The following is a 21,750-nucleotide window of genomic DNA, read 5'->3' on the forward strand; positions in this document are numbered from 1 at the left end:
CAGTAATAGGTGGGAGTCAAGGGGGGGTCCCCTCCGAGGGGCTACACCAGGGATCAGGGGAATAAGGAAGATTACTGCAAGGAGCACGCAAGTCTTAACTTTAGGTGGTCTGCTAAAGCTGAGGTCATTCTCTACTGTGCGTCGGGGGGGGGGGCAGTCTTGACATGTGAGTGGTGATTCCAGGCAGTCAGTTCGTCCACCTTGATGGCCATGGGGGTGACCAGGATCATGGTGTAGGGTCCTTTCCAGTGAGGAGTTAGGCCAAAAGCAGTGAATCTCTTTACTAGGACCTTGTCCCCTGGCTGGAAGGGGTGTACCGGCTGGTCAGTGAGGTCCACTGGAGTGGGTTAAGTTCCCCTGATGAGTGGGTGCACCTGGGACTGAACAGACTGGAATGCCTGTAAGGACTTAAGGAGCGTGTGGTTATGGACCTCAGCATGCACGATATCCACGGGTCTGGGGAGTAAGGGAGGGGGCCTACTGAACATGATTTCAAAAGGGAAGAAGCCTTTTTGATAGGGTGTGCATCAGACACGAAGGAGGAAAAAAAGGAAGCAGGTTGACCCAGTTTTCACCGGTTTCTAGAATGAATTTTGCTAAAGTTTCCTTTATGGTCCGGTTCATCCTTTCAACTTGCCCTGAACTCTGGGGGCAATAGGCACAGTGTAACTTCCAGGATATGCCCAGGGCCTTGGCCAGGCCCTGTGAAACCCATGCCGTAAAGGCAGGGCCATTATCTGATCTTAGTGTCAGGGGCAAGAAAATCCCAAAATCCATAGCCTGCAGTACCCTAGCGCCCCAAGGAATTCTCGAACTTGGCGTTTCATGGTGGGGGTGGTTATTTGCAGCACTGCTTGGATTCAGCTGGGTGCCAGTGCCCGGTTGCCCTTCTCTATAATATAGTCCAGGTAAGTAACTTTCAGTTGGCAGAGTTGGGCCTTTTTAGTTGAGACCCGGTACCCCAAAGTCCGTAGGGTCCTTAGTAATGACTGGGTGGTGTCTTTACAGTCCTCCTGGGTTTTTGTGGCCAAGAGTAAGTCATCCACATATTGGAGGAGGGTACACCTTGGGTGTTCGGCTCAGAAGGCCGCGAGATCTTGGCTCAGCGCCTCATCAAACAAAGTGGGGGAAGTTTTAAAATCTTGCGGCAGCCCCTCTGCTGGATTTCTGGTCCCCCTGAGTTAACTCAGGTTTCCTGGAGTGTTGCTATCACTGCCTTAGTAACTCCCTTTTCTTGCTTGGCCTCTAAGGTGTCCCTATTGTTAAAAACTTTTTGGGCAATCTCCAACAACTGAGCTAAATTTATTCCCTGGAACCCCTCTAATTTTTTGCAATTTTCTTTTGATGTCTGGGGCAGACTGGGAAACAAAAGCCAGATTTATGGCCCACTGATTCTTACAGTCCCTACCATGGAGTGGTTAGTGGGCTTGCGGGCCACTCCCCAACCCCTTCTAAAAGATACCAGTGAAAAGTGTTCAGAGCCTGGTGACCCCCCTAAGGTGTTGGGGTCCCATTGGGGTCAGGTAGAGGAAAAAAAAAACCTTTTTAGTTCGGTTCCCCCCACCCTTTTTTTTTTCTTTCTACTGTTCCTCGCCCTGGACCTATGATGGCTTTTAGAGCTTTCTGTCTAATTTTGCCTCTTTCCTCTGCAGTGAACATACTCAGTAATAATTGTTGGCAGTCGTCACAAGTGGGGTGATGAGTCTGCAGTACAGATTCTAAGAGACCTGTCAAAGCCTGGGGTTCTCAGAGAATGGGAGATGTTGAGCTTTCTGACAGAACTTACTCGATTGTAAAACCTCAGAACCACCTTGAGATCCCCAGCCTCCCAGCACGACCCCCTCCTGGGAAATTTCCCATCTCAGCAGGTTTCTAACCCTCCCCCTTTAGCCATGTTAGCAGTTCCCCAGCCCTCCCAGGAACTATTAAACTCAGCAATCCCCCAGCCCCTCTCCTCCTTCACAGCTCCTCACACTGGAGGCATCTGCCCACTTGCAGGCTGTAAAAAAAATCCCCTTTGCCATGCCACAGGTGCTGCGTGCCAATTTTGGGTGCAGCCCAGCAGATTTTCCCTTGCTCTTAATAAAGTCTGTGCCAGCACTTGGTGTTTTGGCCCTCTCCTTAATTTCTATCACCTTCCAGTTATGTAAGTCTCTTGACAAGAAGGGGATGTGAACAAAGAATGGGCGACCCCAATTGTCTTCTTCTGTTGGGGGCGCCTCTTGGAGAGGAAGGACTGCTAGTGGGTGTGCGGCCCCGCTGCAGGTGTGCAGGGGGACAAGGTTTAGTTACTGTCAAGGGGGTGCTGAGGCACTGGTTCAGAGGGCATTGAGTAGGGTGGAGGAAATTCCTGATCCTCCACTGGGGTGGGGAGAATGGCTGGCCCAGAAGGGGCTTTCTTTGGGCCGGCTAACATGACCTGAAGTCTAGCCTGTTTTATGCAGTATTTCAGCCACAGCGGGATTGGGGGACTAAATTTAACCATCGGTTAATGTATAGAAACTGGTCAGGGTGTCCAGGAGTTTCTGCAACCATTTTTCATACAGCCTGGGTAATTTTTTTTTTTTTTTTTAGTCCTAGGTCCCAGTGTCGGGCCACCTAATTCCAAAGGATGACCATTCTAGTTTAGATAAAAAGCAGAGTTCTCCAGGGGTTAATTTTATGCCATATTGAACTGAAAACCTAACTTCGAAGTTGGCCGTCGTGCATTGGAGAGGGGTACAAGGCTGGGAGGTAGACGACCCTATTTGACTTTTCCTTTAGTTTTTGAATTTTCCCTTAAGAGATTTTACTAATTTAAGAATGGCTTCACTGAGGATTTGAACTAACAACTTTGCAATTGCAGGCCTTACATTTTTAACTACTGTGCTAACAAGTAACTTGCATTACAAGGAGTTAGAAAGCTGTTCTTAAAGCCAGATTTTAGATGCAAATACTGCACCCTGAGGCAGTGTGGCCTGCCTGAAAGGCGGATGGGGCTGGCGTCTGGCCAAAAAAGAAAAAAAAAACACTTTTCCTGTCAGTTTAAAAACTGAGCTCTAAGCCGCTGGGCTGGCTGCGAGTTCCCTGCCTATGCAGCTTTTGGTCACCCTGACACAGGGACCCTGAAAAGCATTAAATTCCTGTCTCCCTATCTCTCTCTCTCCTTGCTCTCTTTTATTTGTCTCTGTCTCCTCTCTCCTCTTTCTTCTTTCCTTTTTTTACTTTCTCTTTCTTTGGTATAGCCAGTTTTGGAAAGCCTCCAATTCAAATTTTGCCCTCTCTAAAGCAGGTTTTAGTAGGGCCTCTGCAGCCAGGTCCTGCAAGGACCAAACAATTGAATTGGTGGGTCTGTCTCTAGTTTTATCCAAAGGTACAGGGGGTAAGAGCCAGGGTAAGGTGGTGGTTTCTCTCTCTGCAAACCACAACTGGCGAGAATAAGCTCTGTGGAGGTTTAGTGCTGCTCAGGCATAGGCTCTCCTATCCAAAGCCCATGAAAAAGTGGGGATGTGGCAAAAGAGATGAATTAATAGATCAACTGGGTGTGTATTTTGTACCCACCACAATTCATAGAGTGAGCAAAAGAGTTGCCAATCTGTCTTCAGTGATCTATGGCACCCGAATTTCCAACAATTGGGATGATGCCAGTATGCCTCCCTGTGATGCACCACCGGACACTGCCCATAACAACATTGGACACTTTTCTGACAGAATAGGCAGTTACCAGTTTTCCGTCCCAGCCTGACAAAGAGCACTCGTAGACCCTGATCTGGGACTTTGTTTCCTACAACCCCAAAGAAACTATTTCCGAGGTGTGGAGGGCACAACTGCCTTCCCAACATGGACTCAGACACAGCATGGGCAAAAATACTCTTTTCCCGGTCGAGGTGGCTGGGAGAATTTACAGGCCACAATAATCATAACAAGGAAGAAAATAAAGACAACTAAAGTTAAGACTATCTGCCACATGGTGGAGGAAGAAAGAGTGAGGCTTCAGTGATAGAAGAAGAAGATGAGAAAAAAGGCGAAGAGAGTAATCTCTGCAGGGGTATAATCAATAAAAGTTCCCTGCATCCAGTGGTTTGTCAACCACTGTAAAATATCCCCTACCTCAAGGAAAGATGGCCTGAACCCAGTGTATGTCTGCTAGCCGGAGTCTAATAAAACTGACAAATTTACAGACAGGACCACATACAAGAGTGACAAACAAAGGGTGGGAGCCTCCCCAAAGGGGGGCCAATCAGTTACCCGGCCACGTCCCCGGATGAATGTTTCAGGTGCGTCTTGGCTAAGGTGTACCTGTATAATCCCTGGGCCTGGTCACCTCAGGATGGAAGTCCGAGTAGGACAGCTCTGAGGTGAATCACCGTTATGCCTTATGACGCTCCAGTGGAACCACGGGTGAAGGCCCACTCAAGCCCCATAGCTTTCAGCTGTGGGACTACATATATACACACACACTCTCTCACTCACAATGAGGTTACGGAAAACAATCGAATGCTAACACCCACTATGCCAGCTACCAAAAGCTGATACCCACTATACCAGCTACCAGAGGGCTGCTACCCACTGCAACAGCCACCAGAAGTCTGCCACCCACTATGACAGCCACCAAAAGGTTGGCACTCACTATGCCAGCCACCAGAAGGCTGACACCCACTATGCCAGCCACCAGAAACCTCAAGCGATGTCTCGGTGAGGCTTGCCAGGTCAGAGTTGCAATGACTCGTCAGTCTCCTGACTCAGGCCCTTCCTTTGAACTAGTTCCCAGATTCCAAACCAAACTTACCTCCAGAGGCTTTTAGGACCCTGAAGAATTTTGGGTGAACGTCAGCCCGGTGGGCACTCTTCTGCAGTGGTGCTCCAGGGCTCTGAGACAGCTCAGGGGGCACCTCCCCTAGAGGCTTCTGAGGTGGGAAAGGCTAGCTGGGCGAGACTCTGAGATGGCTTTTGTCTGGTGATGAAAAATAGATCTCGGTGGGACCTCCAAATGTTATACCAGACTGAGCATAGAAAGTCAACACCAAGACAAAAGTATGCCAAATTGTAGGGTTTATTGCTGGCGACCACAGAGGACTCACATCTCTCCTACCCGTGGCCCCGTAAAAGAGGGTGACAAGACCTTTTATACCGGTAAAAATTACCTTGGGAGTGAGGGTGAGGGGCAGGGATGGGGGTGAGGGGCTTCAGACATTCTGAGGGCTAGTGGATTCTGCAAATCACCTTCTGGGTGGAGATGAGGGTGAGGGGATTCCGGACATTCCGAGGGCCAGGGGACTATTTGACATTCTGATTGTTACTTAAGTGGTTCACAAAAGCTAAGATTAGCATTTGTTTACACATTGTCTGGATAGGGTGGGGATCACAGTCCTGAATTACTTATTCACATTTGGGTTATAGATAGCAGTTTCAACAGAAAACTGAGGTATGGCTGAGGTATGCAGTTTTATGGGGCTTTTTACCATGTCACATAAACACTTGTTTCTTCTCACATTCTAATTGACTAGGATTCAGTCATGTGACCACACCTCTATGTAAGGAAATACAGTCCCAGGTAGACAGCCACTTGTCAGCAACAATTCTATCCATGAAAGAGAAAACAATAATTTTGATCCACAGTTAATTTTCTCTTCCTCAAAATCAGGAGTCTCTGTAAACTCCATACCTTGCTCCATCTTGCACTGCAGTCATATTTAACTGCTTGCATTCTTAAGATACACCATGGCCTTTCTTTGTGTTGCTGCCTTTTGCTTGTGGATATCTTCTACTCTTCTTTCAACATTTAGCTGAGAAATCATCTTAAGAGGCTGAGGCAGGAGAATTGCTTGAACCCAGGAGGCAGAAGTTGCAGTGAGTTGAGATTGTGCCACTGCACTCCAGTCTGGGTGACAGAGTGAGACTGTCTCAGAAAAAAAAAAAAGAGAGAGACAGAGAGAGATTTTGTGTTAGTAATATAATCAAAAAATTAAAATTCTTTGGTAAGGCTAGTTTCTTCCTTTGCAAGGTCAGCACGGAGATGTTATTTCTGGATTAACCTCCTCATGTATTCTATATAACCCAATTTTTAAAATGGGAAATGGACTAGATACTTCTTCAAAAATAACATAAGAATAGTCACTTCTTCAGATGGCCATATGAAAAAGTGCCCAATATCACTATTCATCAGAAAAATGCAAATCAAAATTACTATGAAATAATATGTCACACCCGTTGGGATTGGTATAATCAAAAAGACAAGAGATAACAAGTGTCAGCAAGGGGATAGAGAAAAGAGAATCCCTGTGCACTGTTGGTGGGAATGTAGACTGGTGCCACCATTATGAAAAACAGTATGGAGGTTCCTACAGAAATTAAAAATATAACCACCATATGACCCAGAGATCCCTCTTCTGTGTATATACCAAAAGAAAATGGAATTACCATCTCCTGAAGATAGTTGCACTCCCATGTTCATTGCAACATTATTTAGAATAGGCAAGATATGGAAACAATCTAGGTGTCCATCAATGGACAAATGTATAAAGGAATATACATATACTCCATTGTATGTGTATACATACACAGAGACACACACAAAATGGAATCTTAGCCTTATAAAAGAAGAAAATCCTGCCGGGTGCTATCACATTGATGGACCTGGAGGACATTATGCTAAATGAAATAAGCCAGATATGGAAAAAAATTTTTTTGCATGATCTCACTTATAGCTGAAATTAAGAAAAGAAAAGGTCAAATATATACAATAGTGATTTATAGCAGGGGTCCCCAAGCCCCAGGCCACAGACCTGCACATGGGAGGGATCTAGGTGCATGCTCCTTATGAGAATTTAATGCCTGATGATCTGAGATGGAGCTGAGGCAGTGATGCTAGTGCTGGGCAGCAGCTGCAAATACAGATTAACATTAGTAGAGAGTTTTGACTGCACAGAGACCATGATAAATACATTGCTTATAGACTCACATCAAAACCCTACCAGTGAGGGGCAAGTGGCAAGTGACAACTGACAATTAAGATGCATCTGGTGTCAGGCTTTATAGTGGAAAATTGATGTACTTCAATTGTATAACTGCACCTGGTGGCAGGTTTTAAGTCAGAATCAACAATTATTTTAGTCTGTGCATGCCCCAGCCATTATTTTACGGCTTTCATCTGCACCTCTTTCCCATGCTGTGCACTTGTCTTAGTCACAGTTTTGCTAAGCCCACGAGCTAACCCTAGCCAAAATGAGTGAAAAACAAATATCACTGGACAGCTTCTTTGAAAATGGAGAAAGACCCAATGATGAGACAGCAGAAGACTCTAAGACTGCAGAACAAAAGAAAGCTGCATTTAAAGGAAAATACCCAGAGTACTACTGAAATTACAGGTTTATTACAACAGATGGTTCACATTCTCGAAGCCTGCTTTGTATAATATTTGGTGACCAGCTATCCAATGATGCTATGAAATCTTCAAAACTGCTTCACCGCATGGAGACCAAGCCCCCTGCATTAAAAGACAAGCCTTTGGAGTTTTTTGTGGAAAAAAAAAAAATGAAAACATGAACATCGAAGCAATTTTTGAAGGCCATCATGTCACCAAATATATCTTCACTGAGCACATCATTCTTAGTAGCTAACTACATTGCTAAAGCAAAGAAGCCCTTTACTATTGGTGAAGAATTGATCCTGCCTGCTGCTAAGGACATTTGTCATGAACTTTTAGGAGAGGCTGCAGTTCAAAACATGGCACATACTCCTCTTTCAGCTAGCACCAAAACTAGATGAATTAATGAAGTAGCAGACAATATCGAGGCACAATTGTTAGAGAGGATTAATGAGTCACCGTGATATGTAAACCAGGTTGATGAGGTTACCAATGCTGACAACAGAGCAACAATGCTTTTTGTGTGTATGATTTATTTTTCAGGAAGTATGTGCACAAGGATGTGTTATGTGAGCTTTTGTTGCCAATCAAAACCACAGCTGCAGAACTATTTAACTCTTTAAATGACTACAGATCAGGAAAAGTGAATTGGTCAATATGTGCAGGTATATGCGTGGAAGGAGCGGTTGCCATGACTGGATGGCTTTCTGATTTCACTACTCTGGTCAAAGAGACAAGTATGTGAATATACACACGCACTATATCATCCGTACAAAAATGCTGGCTAGCTGAAAAATCTCACCTGAACTTAACATTTTGCAGGATGTGACAAAAATTATCAACCACACGAAAGTACATTATCTTAACTCACATCTGTTTGTGCAGCTCTGTGAGGAGATGGGCACAGAGCACAAATGTCTTCTCTTATACACAGAAGTGAGGCGGCATTCTAAAGGTAGGTCACTGGCCAGAATTTTCAAATTATGAGAGCTGCTCCAGAGATTTCTTTTAGAAAAATGGTCACCACTGGCGACACATTTCAGTGACACAGAATGCATTGCAAAACTTGCTTACTTGTGTGGCATATTCAACCTGCTCTATACATTCAACCTGTCACTTCAGGGGAGAAGGACAACTGTGTTCAAGTCAGCAGATAAAGTGGCTGCATCAAAAGCCAAACTGGAATTATGGAGGTGTGAAACCTTGGGATTTTTGACATGTTTCAAACATTAGCAGAGATTTTGAAAGAGACTGAGCCAGGGACTTCTTTCTCTCAGCTGGTGCATGATCACCCAGCTCAGCTTTCAGAAGAGTTTAAGCATTACGTCCCAACCACAAAAGAACCCTGAACTGGGATGAATGTCTCCATGACCCATTTGTGAATAAGCTAGGTGAATCGACTGTGTCCCCACTAGAAGGGGATCAATTGCTTGAGATCACAAATGATGGTGGCCTTAAAAGTATGTTTGAGGCTGGGTGCAGTGTCTCATGCCTGTAATCCCAGCACTATGGGAGGTTGAGGAGGGTGGATCACCAGATCAAGAGATCTAGACCAGTCTGGCCACCATGGTGAAACCCCGCCTCTACTAAAACTACAAAAAATTAGCTGGGAGTGGTGACGGGTGCCTGTAATCCCAGCTACTCGGGAGGCTGAGACAGCAGAATTGCTTGAACCTGGGAGGCGGAGGTTGCAGTGACCCGAGATCGTGCCACTGCACTCCAGTCTGGCGACAGAGTGAGACTCCATCTCAAAAAAAAAAAAAAAAAAAAAAAAAAGGATTTTGAGACAGCTTCATATCTGTACATTCTGGATTAAAGTCAAGGCGGAATATCCTGAGATTGCCACAAAAGCACTGAAGAGCCTGCTTCCATTTTCAACATCCTATCTTCGTGAAGCAGGATTTTCTGCAACAACTAAAACAAGATTACAGAGTAGACTGGACGTAAGCAACATACTTACGGTGTCACTGTCTCTTCTCATTCCCAGATGGAACCCTCTAGTTGCAGGAAAACAAGCTCAGGGCTCCCATTGAGTCTACATTATGGTGAGTTGTATAATTATTTCATTATATTTTATTACAACGTAATAATAATAGAAATAAAGTACACAATACATGTAATGTGCTTGAATCATCCTGAAACCTGCCACCAACCAACCCTGGTCCATAGAAAAATTATTTTCCATGAAACTGGTCCCTGGTGTCGAAAAGGTTGGGAACCATTGGTTTATCCAGGGTCATCCAGGTTGAAGTGGGGTCAGGAGCAATGGAGAAATTTAGGTCAAAAAATACAAAGGTACAAACTTGTAGGAGGAACAAATGGAAAGACCTAATGTACAACATGAGGACTATAGTTAACAATAGTGGTATTCAGGATTGATGATAAATGAGTAGATTATAGCTGCTCTTGCCCCACGGGCGGCAATGTGCAATTACAGGAGTTGATGGATATGTCATACACATAATTTAAATACACACAATAAAAACTAGTTTAAAAAAGATCTAGGCACAATATTCATTTTAAAAAATAAAGGGAGCTTTCGAAACATTCAAATAACTGCTTAAAAACAGATTTTAAAAATATAACAAAATTTAATAGAAGGAAAGGAAGAGAAAGACAGCAAGAAAGAAAAGGCACCATAAAGAAAAACAATCTTGACCCCTCTTCTTTAGTCGTCTAAACTGCCCCTGCTCCCTCGCCTTGAAAAGCCTCGGGCTTCCGAAGGATAGAGGTCGAAGCCAGAGTGAAGAAAGTTCCTGGGGGAGGCCACTCCCCAGCTGATGATTTTCAGTTCCAGCTGGTGTCGAGGTCCCAGTTCATCTCTGCCCTTAAGGACAAACGTTTCCGGAGCCTCTCCGAGGAGCAAGAAAGCGAGTCGGGGGTAGAGGAGGCGGGCCACACAGTAGGTGGTGGCTGCAGTCCCTCCTCCGGCTCCTCCTCCTCCTCCAGCAGCCCCGCGGGACCCGGGCGCCAGCGCAGGGACCAGGGAAATGAAGCCGCGTTGTGTACATAAGATCCAGGAAACGAAACCGGGAGCCGCGGCTGTTGTTGCGAAGGTTACTCCCAGACTCCCTTCCTGCTGACTTTGGAGCAGTTTGCGCAGCGGCTGTGCCAGGCAGTCTGGAGGGGTGGGAGAGGAAGCCACCACCTGGACCCTGCTCTCTGGACCTTGGCTCTCTCGGGAGCGGAAACAGCGGCAGCCACAGGTGCGCGGGCGGCTTTTTCTGCCGCTTCCCGGGACGCGGGCGCGGGAACTGCGCGGGGCCAGTTCTGGTCAGGGCCAGGGTCAGGTGTGGAGGGCAACTTACGGAGAGCCGGCGCGACGGCCCGTGGGTAGTGTTTGCTGCTCTGGGGGTGGAGGATGTGGGGTGAAGGTTGGGTCCAGAAATGCAAGCAGCCTCTGAAAGGGACCCTGGAAGTGGCGCAGGTACTCGGCCAGAGGCCCGAGGCCACCCAGCGGCACCCTGGCTCACCCCGGAACCATTTCAATGACCAGGGGTGTCCTGCCTGAAAAACACCTCACGGGGCTCAGCTTCCCCTTAGCTACACTGCTTTACAGGGAGAGAGCAGCCCTGAATCCTGGGCTGAGGCTGGGCTCAGGAGCATGTGCCAGCATAGTGGGGCTATTAGAAGGGACGGTTAATACAGTCTGCAAGCTGTCATTTACGAGTAAGTATTCACTGAAGTCCGCCTGGAGCCCACACCTATGCTAGGCCCTCTACAATACCAGCTTGGAATAGATGGCGGCGGTAGATGGCACAGTTGCTAAGACCCTTGGCTCTAGTCAGGCTACCCGACTTGAAATATGGCCTCTACTACTTCACATCTGTGGACTGTCAGCTACTTTCTTCCTTTATGTTCTATCCATTGTCTCCTCTCTGAAATTGTGTAACTATTTAAAAAGCTACAGAGTAGGCCGGGCACGGTGGCTCAAGCCTGTAATCCCAGCACTTTGGGAGGCTGAGGTGGGTGGATCACGAGGTCAAGAGATCGAGACCACCCTGGTCAAAATGGTGAAACCCCGTCTCTACTAAAGATACAAAAAATTAGCTGGGCATGGTGGCGCGTGCCTGTAATCCCAGCTACTCAGGAGGCTGAGGCAGGAGAATTGCCTGAACCCAGGAGGCGGAGGTTGCGGTGAGCCGAGATGGCCCCATTGCACTCCAGCCTGGGTAACAAGAGCGAAACTCCGTCTCAAAAAACAAAAAAAAAAGCTACAGAGTATTACATGTGTTAGTTCTTTCCATTGTCTCATCTCTGAAACTGTGTAACTATTTTAAAAGCTACAGAGTATTACATGTGTTAATGTAAAGTTCTTAGAGCAGTGCCTGGAACTACGGAAAGTACTCAGTGAAAGTTAGCTTTTATTATTTTAAATATTTGACAAAGTTCCGGCTTCTCCAAGCTGCCTCTCTGGTTCCCATGTGGTTTCATTCATGCACTGTTATTTCTGGAAGTCTTGGCATGGCCACTTCCCAGTTCCAGGTACAGAGGCAGTCGTTGTTTCTTCTTGATTATCACGTTGAGATACATAGTTACTACAAGTAACACTTAAAAGCGTTAGGCAGTTTGGGGGCTCCTTTCTTGAGCTTTTCCTAAGTACAAACCTCTCTTAATGTTACCCTGTTCACAACAATAGTAGAGCTTTGAACAATGAGAAAATGCAGGGAAATGAAAAATACAAATAAAGGGAAATGAGTGGATTTCTGCAGTTGGATAGAAAAGTGGCATGTAAAAGAGCTGGTTTACAGATCAAACTGCCTTTAGATCTGCAAAGGAGCTTAGAGTACAGGTGGAGAGACATGAATTGTGTGTGAGCAGACCCTTGTGTACCTCTCCATCCTCATCTCTAAGAATCTTTCCCTCTTTTGCTCTGTTACCTCACTGATCTTCCTTTCCTTGAATGAGGCAAGTTCTTCCAACTCAGGAATTCTACCTATGAAGTTCCCTCTATCTGTAATGCCCTCCAACACCCCACTCACATACCTCCATAGACTAGTCAATTTGAGATTTCCTTCAGCTCCCAGTCTGACTTTTATTAAACCCCTACCACCGTCGAAGTTAGTGGTAACTTAAAAACCATAACCCTTTCTTACAGCAACATTATTGTTATCTATAGCACTTAGAGTATTTTTAATAATATATTTAATTCTTAATTGTCTGTCTCCCTTAGTGTCAAGATATTGTGCTCCAGTGCCTGGTATAGTGCCTTGCATGGTCTCTGCCTTCGATTAATTCCTTTAAAACCATCCAAGCTTTATATTTAGTGAATATTTACGTAAGAAGTATTTTTATATGTATATATGTGTATCTATATATACACATTCAATAGCATTGCCCTAAATAGTGTTAAATTAAAAAGCCAAAACAACTTTTAATCAGAACTAATAGTTGCACTCTTCAATTTTCCATGTTTTTAAATAAGTGATTAGGAAAAAAATGATGTCTCCATATATTGTCTGCTGCTGTAACAGACTACCTGAGATTTGGTAATTCATAAAGGACAGAAATGTGTTTCTTACAGTTCTGGAGGCTAGAAGTCCAACATAATCGTGTGTTGCTTAAAGACAAGAATATGTTCTGAGAAATGCATCATGAGGCAATTTTGTGGTGGTGAGAACATTATAGAGTTTACTTACACAATCCTGGATAGTACAGCCTACTATTTAGGCTGGAGTGGTGGGGTGGGGGGTATTGAGAAAGTCAGATTGAGAGCTGAAGGAAGTCTCAAATAAACTAGTCTATGGACGTGTGGGTGAGTGGGGTGGTGTAGGGCATTATAGATAGAGGGAACTTCAAAGGTAGAAGTCCTGGGCTGGAGGGAACTTGGCTCATTCAAGAAAAGGAATGACCAGTGAGATGGCAGATAGCCTACCAGACCTTGACTCTGTGGAATAAAGTATTGCTCCTGGCTAGAAACCAGTATAACATGTTACTGTACTAAATACTGTAGGCAAGTATAATACAATGTTAAGTATTTACGTATCTAAACATATCGAACCATAGAAATGGTACAGTAAAAATATGGAATATAATCTTATGGGACCCCCATCATATATGTGAACTGTTGTTACGGTGCATGACTGTATCAAGGTGCCTGCATCTTGTGAAGGTCCTCTTGCTGCATCATCCCATGGTGGAAAGTGGAAGGGCAAGACAGCAGGAGAGCCTGGAGCTTGATTTCATTACAGGCCTACTCTGGCAATAACTCCCAAGATAACATTATTCTATTCATGCAGGTAGAGTGTTTATAACCTAATCATATTTTATTAGGTCACACCTCCCAACACTGTTGCATTGGAAATTAAGTTTCCAACACATGAACTTTGGTCACACATTCTAACCATAGCACCTGGCCTAGTTAAAGCTAAGTGGCACAAAAGTAAATTGAACTTCAAGCCTTTTCTATCTTCCCTAAGAAAGATACCTTAAGAGAGTCTTTTAACAAATTTCACTGAAGGTTGTCAGTTTTCATTTTTTCAGTGAATCAGAGACATTGGTGCAAAGAATATGAATTATTAATAATCTTAATTCAGCTCTTTAGTGAGCTGTATCGCATCAAAATCAGTTTTACTTCTATGGGTTTAGTTTCATCATTTATTAGGAGGAAAGGAAAGAAACAACTCAAATTTGTGAGAGAGCTCTGGGTTGTCAGGAAAGGCTTTTCGAAGAATAAAGCAATCAAATGAGAATAACTGCTTTAGTATTTGTTTCCTTTGTCTCTTTGGTTTACTTTTTAGTTTTGTAGAACACTTGATCACTATCATCTCACTTGGTTTTAGTTGACATATCATCTACATTTTAATTCAAGGTTTAATATAAAATGCTATAAAAGCTATCCCAAATTGGTTTTAAGCCTATTTATTTTGTTTAAGCATAAAATACACAAGAGGATCTTTATGGGAAGACTCCTTGTTACCAGGTACTTTGCATTTATAATCAGCCTCGATCACCTCACTGCATTCCCATATCTTACAGGTATGATGTGCTGGGTACTCAAAGCCTCACCACCTGCTTGCCCCACACATTTGTGTAAATGTATAATTTTTTTCTACACTTAAGTTTTACCAAAACCAGAGTTCAACAGATGAATATTTTTCCTTCTTAGATGTCAACAAGACATTTTGAAATGTATCAAATTTACCTACAAACATTGCCCAAATGACAAGGAAATTATTTAATTTGTGACTTACCTCTGTAATGTTCCCTGACCTACTCAAAATCCCTGCCTTCCCTCTTGTCTAGTATCTTGTTCTCACTTATTGGGAGGAAGTTAGGGACCTAGAATTCTTGTGATTGTTTTCAGAGCAGTAGAATTTAGGTAAAATAATTCAAAACATGTATCCCTATCTTGGGGCTTGAAGAGAATGTGAAACTGTTATTCTGTGTTTAGAGGGAATAAGTAGGGGAGGTTGTTCTTAGGCAATTAACAAGTAAATTTAAATAAATAACCCTTATCTAGTGCGGGTAACCAAATTTTAGTTTTAGGAACTTTCAAAATTAAGTCTGCTTCCCCTTTCAGTTCCAGATTTTACATTAATACTTTTTGAAAGCAGTAAGATAAAAATGTCGTGACCTCAAGAGATGGGTCAAAAGAGTTTCTCTGTAATGTGAATTGTGAAGGTAGAACTGGAAATCCCCTGTGCTGTTACTTCCTCTTCCTGGTAGTAGAGGTTTACAGTCAGTCATCAAGAAGTCCAGAGAAGCAATGGAGACTTATGATTTCTGGTAGAAAAATTTTAACAGAAGTGTACTTATGTGCAAATAATATATGATGCCTTCGTTTCCTTCAAAGTCTTATTTAACAGAGTTAGAAAAATCAGATTGTATTTGAAGTTCTTTGTTCATCCTGGAGTAATTGTTATGCCAATGGTACAGTATACCTCATAACTTTAGTACATTTTTTGGTACACCATAAAGATAATTTTCTCTTTCTCTGAAGTATTTATGAAATTAAAAACAAAATAAGTGTGGTAGAAGCCATTATTTATGAGTTATGCTAAATTAATTAACTCATTAATTAATTCATTCAGGACACAACTAGTTATTCCCCAAACTGAGTGACATACATCTTGAAATATATTCATTAAGCTTGAGAAACCCCAAGGGATCATTGGAACAGCAAAGAGGAATGTAGGCAACCACATAGTGGATGACTTTAGTGACCTGGCACACAGTACTTTATCTACTTGGCACATGGACAGATACAAGGAATACTTAACATTTTGCACCTGAGCTTATTACATGCCATTTTCAATGCTTGAGATATTAGGTAAATGCCAAAATTCTAAAACCTATAGTAAAGCAAAGACTCAGATTTTATTCTGCAGTAGTTTTGCCAGTATGTTCTCATCCTCACTAGCTTATCTTTTAGGATGAAAAATAATGTAATCAAGTGGGGAAAAAAGAGCAAATATAAACAAATTGTCATTGTTTTTGAATCAGCTTTTTTTCCCTTCCTGGATTTCTGTGGTTGGTACACATTTGGCAAGGACTTGAAACTCATGATACTCCTTGCTTAAGATCCTCCACCTATTCTTAATAGCTGGGTCCCCAACCCCTGGATCACCAACCAGTACCAGTCTGTGGCCTATTAGGATGGGCTTGCATAGCAGGAAGGGAGCAGCAGGTGAATGAGCGAAGTTTCATCTGTATTGACAGCTGCTCCCTATCGCTCACATTACTGCCTGAGCTCCACCTCCTGTCAGATCAGCAGGGCATTAGATTCTCATAAAAGCAAGAGCCCTATTGTGAACTGCGTGTGTGAGGGATCTACACTGTGCACTCCTTATGAGACTCGAATGCCTGATGATCAGTCACTGTCTCCCATCACCCCCAGATGGGATCATCTAGTTGCAGGAAAACAAGCTCAGGCCTCCCACTGATTCTACCTTATAATGAATTGTATAATTATTTTGTTATATATTACAACGTAATAATAATAGAAATAAAGTGCACAATAAATGTAATGAGCTTGAATCATCCCAAAACCATCCCTTGCTCCATTGGGCAATGGAAAAATTGTCTTCCACGAAACTAGTCCTTGGTGCCAAAAAGATTGGGGACCACTGCTTACCAGGATACATAGCATTGGTTAATGAATTCTCTATCTTTGCAGAACATCCTTTATTTCTGGCTTGCATGGAACTTGAAAGCCTAAAACAACCAAATGCTAAGAAAAAAAAATTTGTAAAATTATGAGAAAAATTTTCTGTCTCAGATGTATAGATTTGCAATCCAGAAACTATGATTTTTTTCCAATTCAATAGTCTGTTTAAAAAAAAAAAAGAGAGAGACAGAGAGAGATAAAACCTTGCCTATGTTTTTTCTCTTTTATTTTATTTAGGATTTATCCTTAGACATTTAGCGCTTTCCTGACATTGTAGGCAAGGTGAGAATAACTGAAACACTAGTTTCTTAAAAGTTCTGTTAAAATTGGTTAAAGGCCATAGAATTTTTTTTTTTTAAGCTAAGCACGTTATAGAGTGGGATCCTATAAGAAGCAAGGGTCAGATAAAGACTTTAGAGATGTGTAGTCCAGTGTGTTAATTAAAGAATACTACCTATTTCTAATCTGGAATGTATTAGTATTTTCTGATATATCTATTAAAGTACTTTTAGCATATTTTTAGGAATTTGGCATTTTAAAGTACAGTCTTTGATGGTAGAAATTTGAGGTTGACAAAGATCATGTCCTCTTAAATGTATGAATTTAATCTCCTTTATACAGCTCTTCATATGGAATCAAAAGCACAAATGTAGTCTTGCAAACTTTTAGTCTATTTTAGTTCCATGTGTTTATTGGTTTCTTGTTCACCTTATAGATTAATTGCAGAAAAGTATAAACTTTAACATTTCTACCTTTGTGGCTTGATGAGGTCCACAGAATTCATTTCTGACCAGTTTATGCAAACTGGGGTTCCTATTGTCCTAAAAAAATCTGGGAAGTTAAATCAGTAACACAAACACACCTTTTGATTTATTTCAGAACCATATAAACCTATTTTGAATTTTTCAACCAATTTTGTTCTTAAAGTTGGCAATGATAAAAACAAAAAACAAAAAAATAAAACACATTTATTTTGAAACACAGTCTTGCTCTGTCACCCAGGCTGGAATGCAATGATGTCATCATATCTCACTGTTGCCTCAATTTCCCAGGGTCAAGCATTCCTCCCACCTCAGCCTTCCAAGTAGTTGGGACTACAGGCACATGCCACCATGCTTGGCTATTTTTTTTTCTTTTCTTTTCTTTTCTTTTTTTAGTAGAGACAAGGTCTCTCCATGTTGCCCAGGCTGGTCTCAAACTTCTGAACTCAAGTGATCCTCCTGCCTCAGCTTCCCAAAATACTGGCATTATAGGAATGAGCCACCACCCCTGGCTCCCTCCTTGCTGTTTCTACCTCCCTCCTTGCTGTTACAACTAAAATCTAGAGTTCCAGAGTTCCTTGCTGTTTCAGGAGGGAGGCAGATTCTTCTCTGGAACTCTAGATTTTAGTTGAGCATGTAGAGGGATCAGTTGACTTATTAACCACTTAGGATTGCACAGTAGGAGAAGTTGGTTTAAAGAATTGCCAGCACAGGAGTGGGCCTGGGAAGGGAAAAGTTTGTGTAAGCATGTGTGGGTCCAAGATAAAACTGTGGGGTAACAGATTTTTGCCTGATGCCTTGTCATTAAGAGATGAAGGGCATTAGGATTTACAGGAGATGGAAAAAGTAGTGAATGGATAGTAGTGGGAAAGACTGGGATTGAGTAAAAGCACTGGAGGGCAAAAGTATTGAGTAGAATGTTTGCTGCTTATTATGTTTCTGTATAAATACTGAGTACAAAGTTTCACTTTGGTGGTCAAGATGCTATGGCTGTGACAACTCCTGAGTGGGTTCTCTGAAAAAAAAAAAAAAAAGTCTCCGAATGTATAGAGTAAGTGTCAGGCCTTCTGAAATTTGCAAAGAACACTTCCACAAGACCTACACTTCCCAAGATAACTGCAGTAGTATGAACTGATACTTAACATTTTTCCCTCTCCTGCTGGAACATTCCTGGGGCTCAAGTCCAGAGGCTGGGAACTGACCACACTCACTTCCTTTAGACTGTGCAAGTTGTGAAGGCTGATGTTTTTAGCTTGGTTATTATTTGGAGTCTTAGCTCATAGTGTATCTTTACAGCTTTTTGCCTCACTGGACCCTCATCTCAAAAGGCTTTAGAATGTGTTCACTATCATGAGCTGACCAACAATTTCTAAATTCCTGCTCAGAAACACAGCAAGGGGAATGCAGTTAAGCACAAAGGGCTTAAATGACCAGGTAAGGCTGGGCTGGATGAATAGAGAGGAATATCCCATGAGTGTGACCGGGTGGTTTTAGAGTATCCTGTTTCAACTGTTATATTTGACTTGTAAACTTACAGACAGTGTGTTAATGTCAGATCTTCTTTTACAGAACTGTTTAAATCATGGACAAAAAACGTAAGTAATTTACTTAAATGTTTACTTTCCTCCCTATAATGCTAACCTGTTTAGTAATTTGTTATTTCTCATAATGTTTCATTCAGTGTCTGAAAGTATATAATTTGCTTTCTGTTGTTTGTACTCCAGAATACAATGTAGCTCAGTATTTTGACTATAGAGAAGAAGTGCAAAAATATTACTACCACTAGGTTCTTCATTAAAAATAAAAAGCCTTGGCCAGGCATGGTGGCTCACACCTGTAATCCCAGCACTTTGGGAGGCCGAGGCAGGTGAATCACAAGGTCAGGAGTTCAAGACCAGCCTGGCCAACATGGTGAAACCCTGTCTCTACTAAAAATACAAAAAAATTAGCTGGGCATCGTGGTGGATGCCTATAATCCCAGCTACTTGGGAGGCTGAGGCAGGAGAATTGCTTGAACCTGGGAGATGAAGGTGGCAGTGAGCCAAGATGGTGCCACTACACTTTAGCCCAGCGACAGTGTGAGACTCCATCTCAAAAAAAGAAAAAAAAAAAAACAAAGTAAGAAAAGCTTTTGGAGAGCTAAGAAATTTTAGATTTATTGGAAAATATGTTCTAAAACATATAGTATATTCAAGCCAGAACAATATTCTCTTTTCTCTGTGTATTTTATATGTATAAAGATTATTTAAGTCATACTAATTAACAGATAAGATTTCAGTTCATTGTAATAAATTCTCAGATACATATTTCAACGTATATTTCATCACATACACATGTGTGTAGGTTTAAATAAATAATAATAATTATGTTCTGGCTTTTTTTCTCTCAGGAAAATTCTAAGATGGATATTTATCAAGCAAAGTAATAAAAGACTTTGTCTTATTTAGATATGATGGTTTTGAAGAGGGACACCACTACCTAAGGAAATTGTTCAAAATTCCCACTACATAGGAAAAATTAAAATCAAAAATTAAATCCTGTTTTTCTGAAATGCTTTTCTTTTTTCTCTCTTTTATCTTTGGTGAGGTAACAAAATGATTTATCTGTCACTATAGTGTCAGTCTTTATTAGATATATTAAATAATCTCCAGGACTAGACCCCTTGCTTTTCCCATGCGAACTGTTAAAATTTTCTTTTTACTTACAAAACTCAAAGCTTTTTAAATGTAAATTTATATAGAATTACACTGTTTTATGTGCCACAAGCTTTAAGTTGATTCCACTCAATTTAGACAATTTTATCTGGTCATGGTCATAGTTAATATATACTATTAACTCTTCAGTTTTGTATATATAACTGTAGGCATGTAAGCATACATTTGCATAAATAGAAATAAAATGTGTATATGTGTATGAATTAATGTATATATATGTATATATACATACAGGTAGACATTAAAAATAAAATATCTTTAAGACAATGTGATAGACTTGTATTTTTTATAAGCTATTTTAAGTTGCATTTAATGCAAAAATCAAACCATAATTAACATGCTCTTTGTTCTACTTGAACACCTCTGCTCATTCACTTATTCTCCTTGTATAAATTCCCCCTGGAATTCCTGAAATCAGAATCATTGCTTTGGCACCAAAAGCCCAGAGATTATGAGCTCATGATTTCTTGAATCTGTCTGCTCCTGGATATGTGTATGTGTGTGTTCTATGTTCTAGAATTCAAACAATGTTGCTTATTAAGAGGTATCACAATGTGATGTAACTGTCAAGGTTAAATCTTTACTTCAGGCTTGCAAAGTGTTTTCTTGAAATCTATTCTGAGTCTGATGCTATTGTTTCCAACTCAAGTTGGGAGTAGGGGCTGCAGGCAAGGCTTTATTAGCTAGAGAACTAGGGAGTGAGGTCAGTCATTTAATGCTGAGAAATAGAAGAGAATGGTTGGGATAGAATGATGAGGAATTTCAGAGATGTGTGAAAACTCAGAAATCACAGGGTATGCTGCAACGTTCGTCCAGGGAAAAAGTCCTCATTTGAGTAAGAGAGGGGTTTCTGTTTTTTTGAGATGGAGTCTGTCTTTGTTGCCCAGGCTGGAGTGCAGTGGGAGTGCAGTGGTAAAATCTCGGCTCACCACAACCTCCACCTCCTGGGTTCAAGTGATCCTCCTGCCTTAGCCTCCCGGGTAGCGGGAACTACAGGCATGTGCCACCATGCCGGGGGCTAATTTTTGTATTTTTAGTAGAGACAGGATTTCACTATGTTGGCCAAGCTGGTTTTGAATGAGTAGGTGAGGCTTTTTTTTTTTTTTTTTTTGCCTGAATTTACACAATCACCATTGACTGCATTCTGCTGAAGTCATAATGAAACCAATTATGAAGGAAAAACGCTGGAGCAGGGGGTGGTGGGGGACACAATCCAATCCTCCTGATAAAACCATATGGTTAACAAGCTGAGTGGTCTTTGAAAGTTCATAATAGACAAACATACAAAAAAAATGTGTTACAGCGAAAGTTTGACCTATATATTCTTATATTGATGCCAGATCTCCATGATTCAAAAACAAGTATTTTGAATTTACAGTTAGTACTTCATAAGAAAATAGATAAGGAGATAAGTGTAGTGTCTACTACACCTTAAGCTATATGAAAGCAGAACCATTGTAGCCCCAACGCCTAATTCAAGGGTGACACAGGAGATGCTCAGTAGATATTTAGAGACTGCCTGGGTAGGTAAGTGAATGAATAGATAGACATGAATCTTAATAATTAGGAGATTAAACCATTTGTACATATATTAAGGTTACTCAAGCCTTATTATCAAATAACAATGTTGAATATGTTAGTGTGGTGTAATTAAACATTATGGCTTTTCTGGGTCAAAAACAGTTATATTTGGAGAATTTCATATGGCTCAACTTTATTGGAGTAAGCATAAAACATATCATTAAATACTGAAGTATACTCATTATTTTAAATATTTAAAATAATAATTCTTATAGCAGTGATAGACACCGTTAAAATCAT

At 41.7% G+C, this 21,750-nt stretch overlaps 1 protein-coding gene and 1 long non-coding RNA gene across 4 annotated transcripts in view; one reads left to right on the forward strand and one right to left on the reverse strand.

Moving 5' to 3' along the window:
- Nucleotides 1-1,891: 1,891 nt before the first annotated feature.
- Nucleotides 1,892-21,750, reverse strand: part of LOC118148985 (uncharacterized) — a 71,449-nt gene continuing 51,590 nt past the window's right edge. For both annotated transcript variants that reach the window (XR_004736156.3, XR_004736159.3), the window contains 2 exons: nt 6,765-6,863; nt 1,892-5,878 (listed from right to left, as the gene is read on the reverse strand). This is a non-coding gene — a long non-coding RNA (uncharacterized LOC118148985). The remainder of the gene's footprint in view (nt 5,879-6,764; nt 6,864-21,750) is intronic.
- LOC100408594 (phospholipid scramblase 1) overlaps nt 10,283-21,750 on the forward strand; it is a 28,694-nt gene continuing 17,226 nt past the window's right edge. For both annotated transcript variants that reach the window (XM_002759514.7, XM_035278900.3), the window contains exons 1-2: nt 10,283-10,551; nt 18,785-18,810. In XM_002759514.7, the coding sequence (XP_002759560.3) occupies nt 18,798-18,810 (13 nt within the window). In that variant the 5' untranslated portion in view covers nt 10,283-10,551; nt 18,785-18,797. The remainder of the gene's footprint in view (nt 10,552-18,784; nt 18,811-21,750) is intronic.

Source organism: Callithrix jacchus, chromosome 17 (genome assembly GCF_049354715.1).
Source record: "Callithrix jacchus isolate 240 chromosome 17, calJac240_pri, whole genome shotgun sequence".
NCBI lineage: Eukaryota > Metazoa > Chordata > Mammalia > Primates > Cebidae > Callithrix > Callithrix jacchus.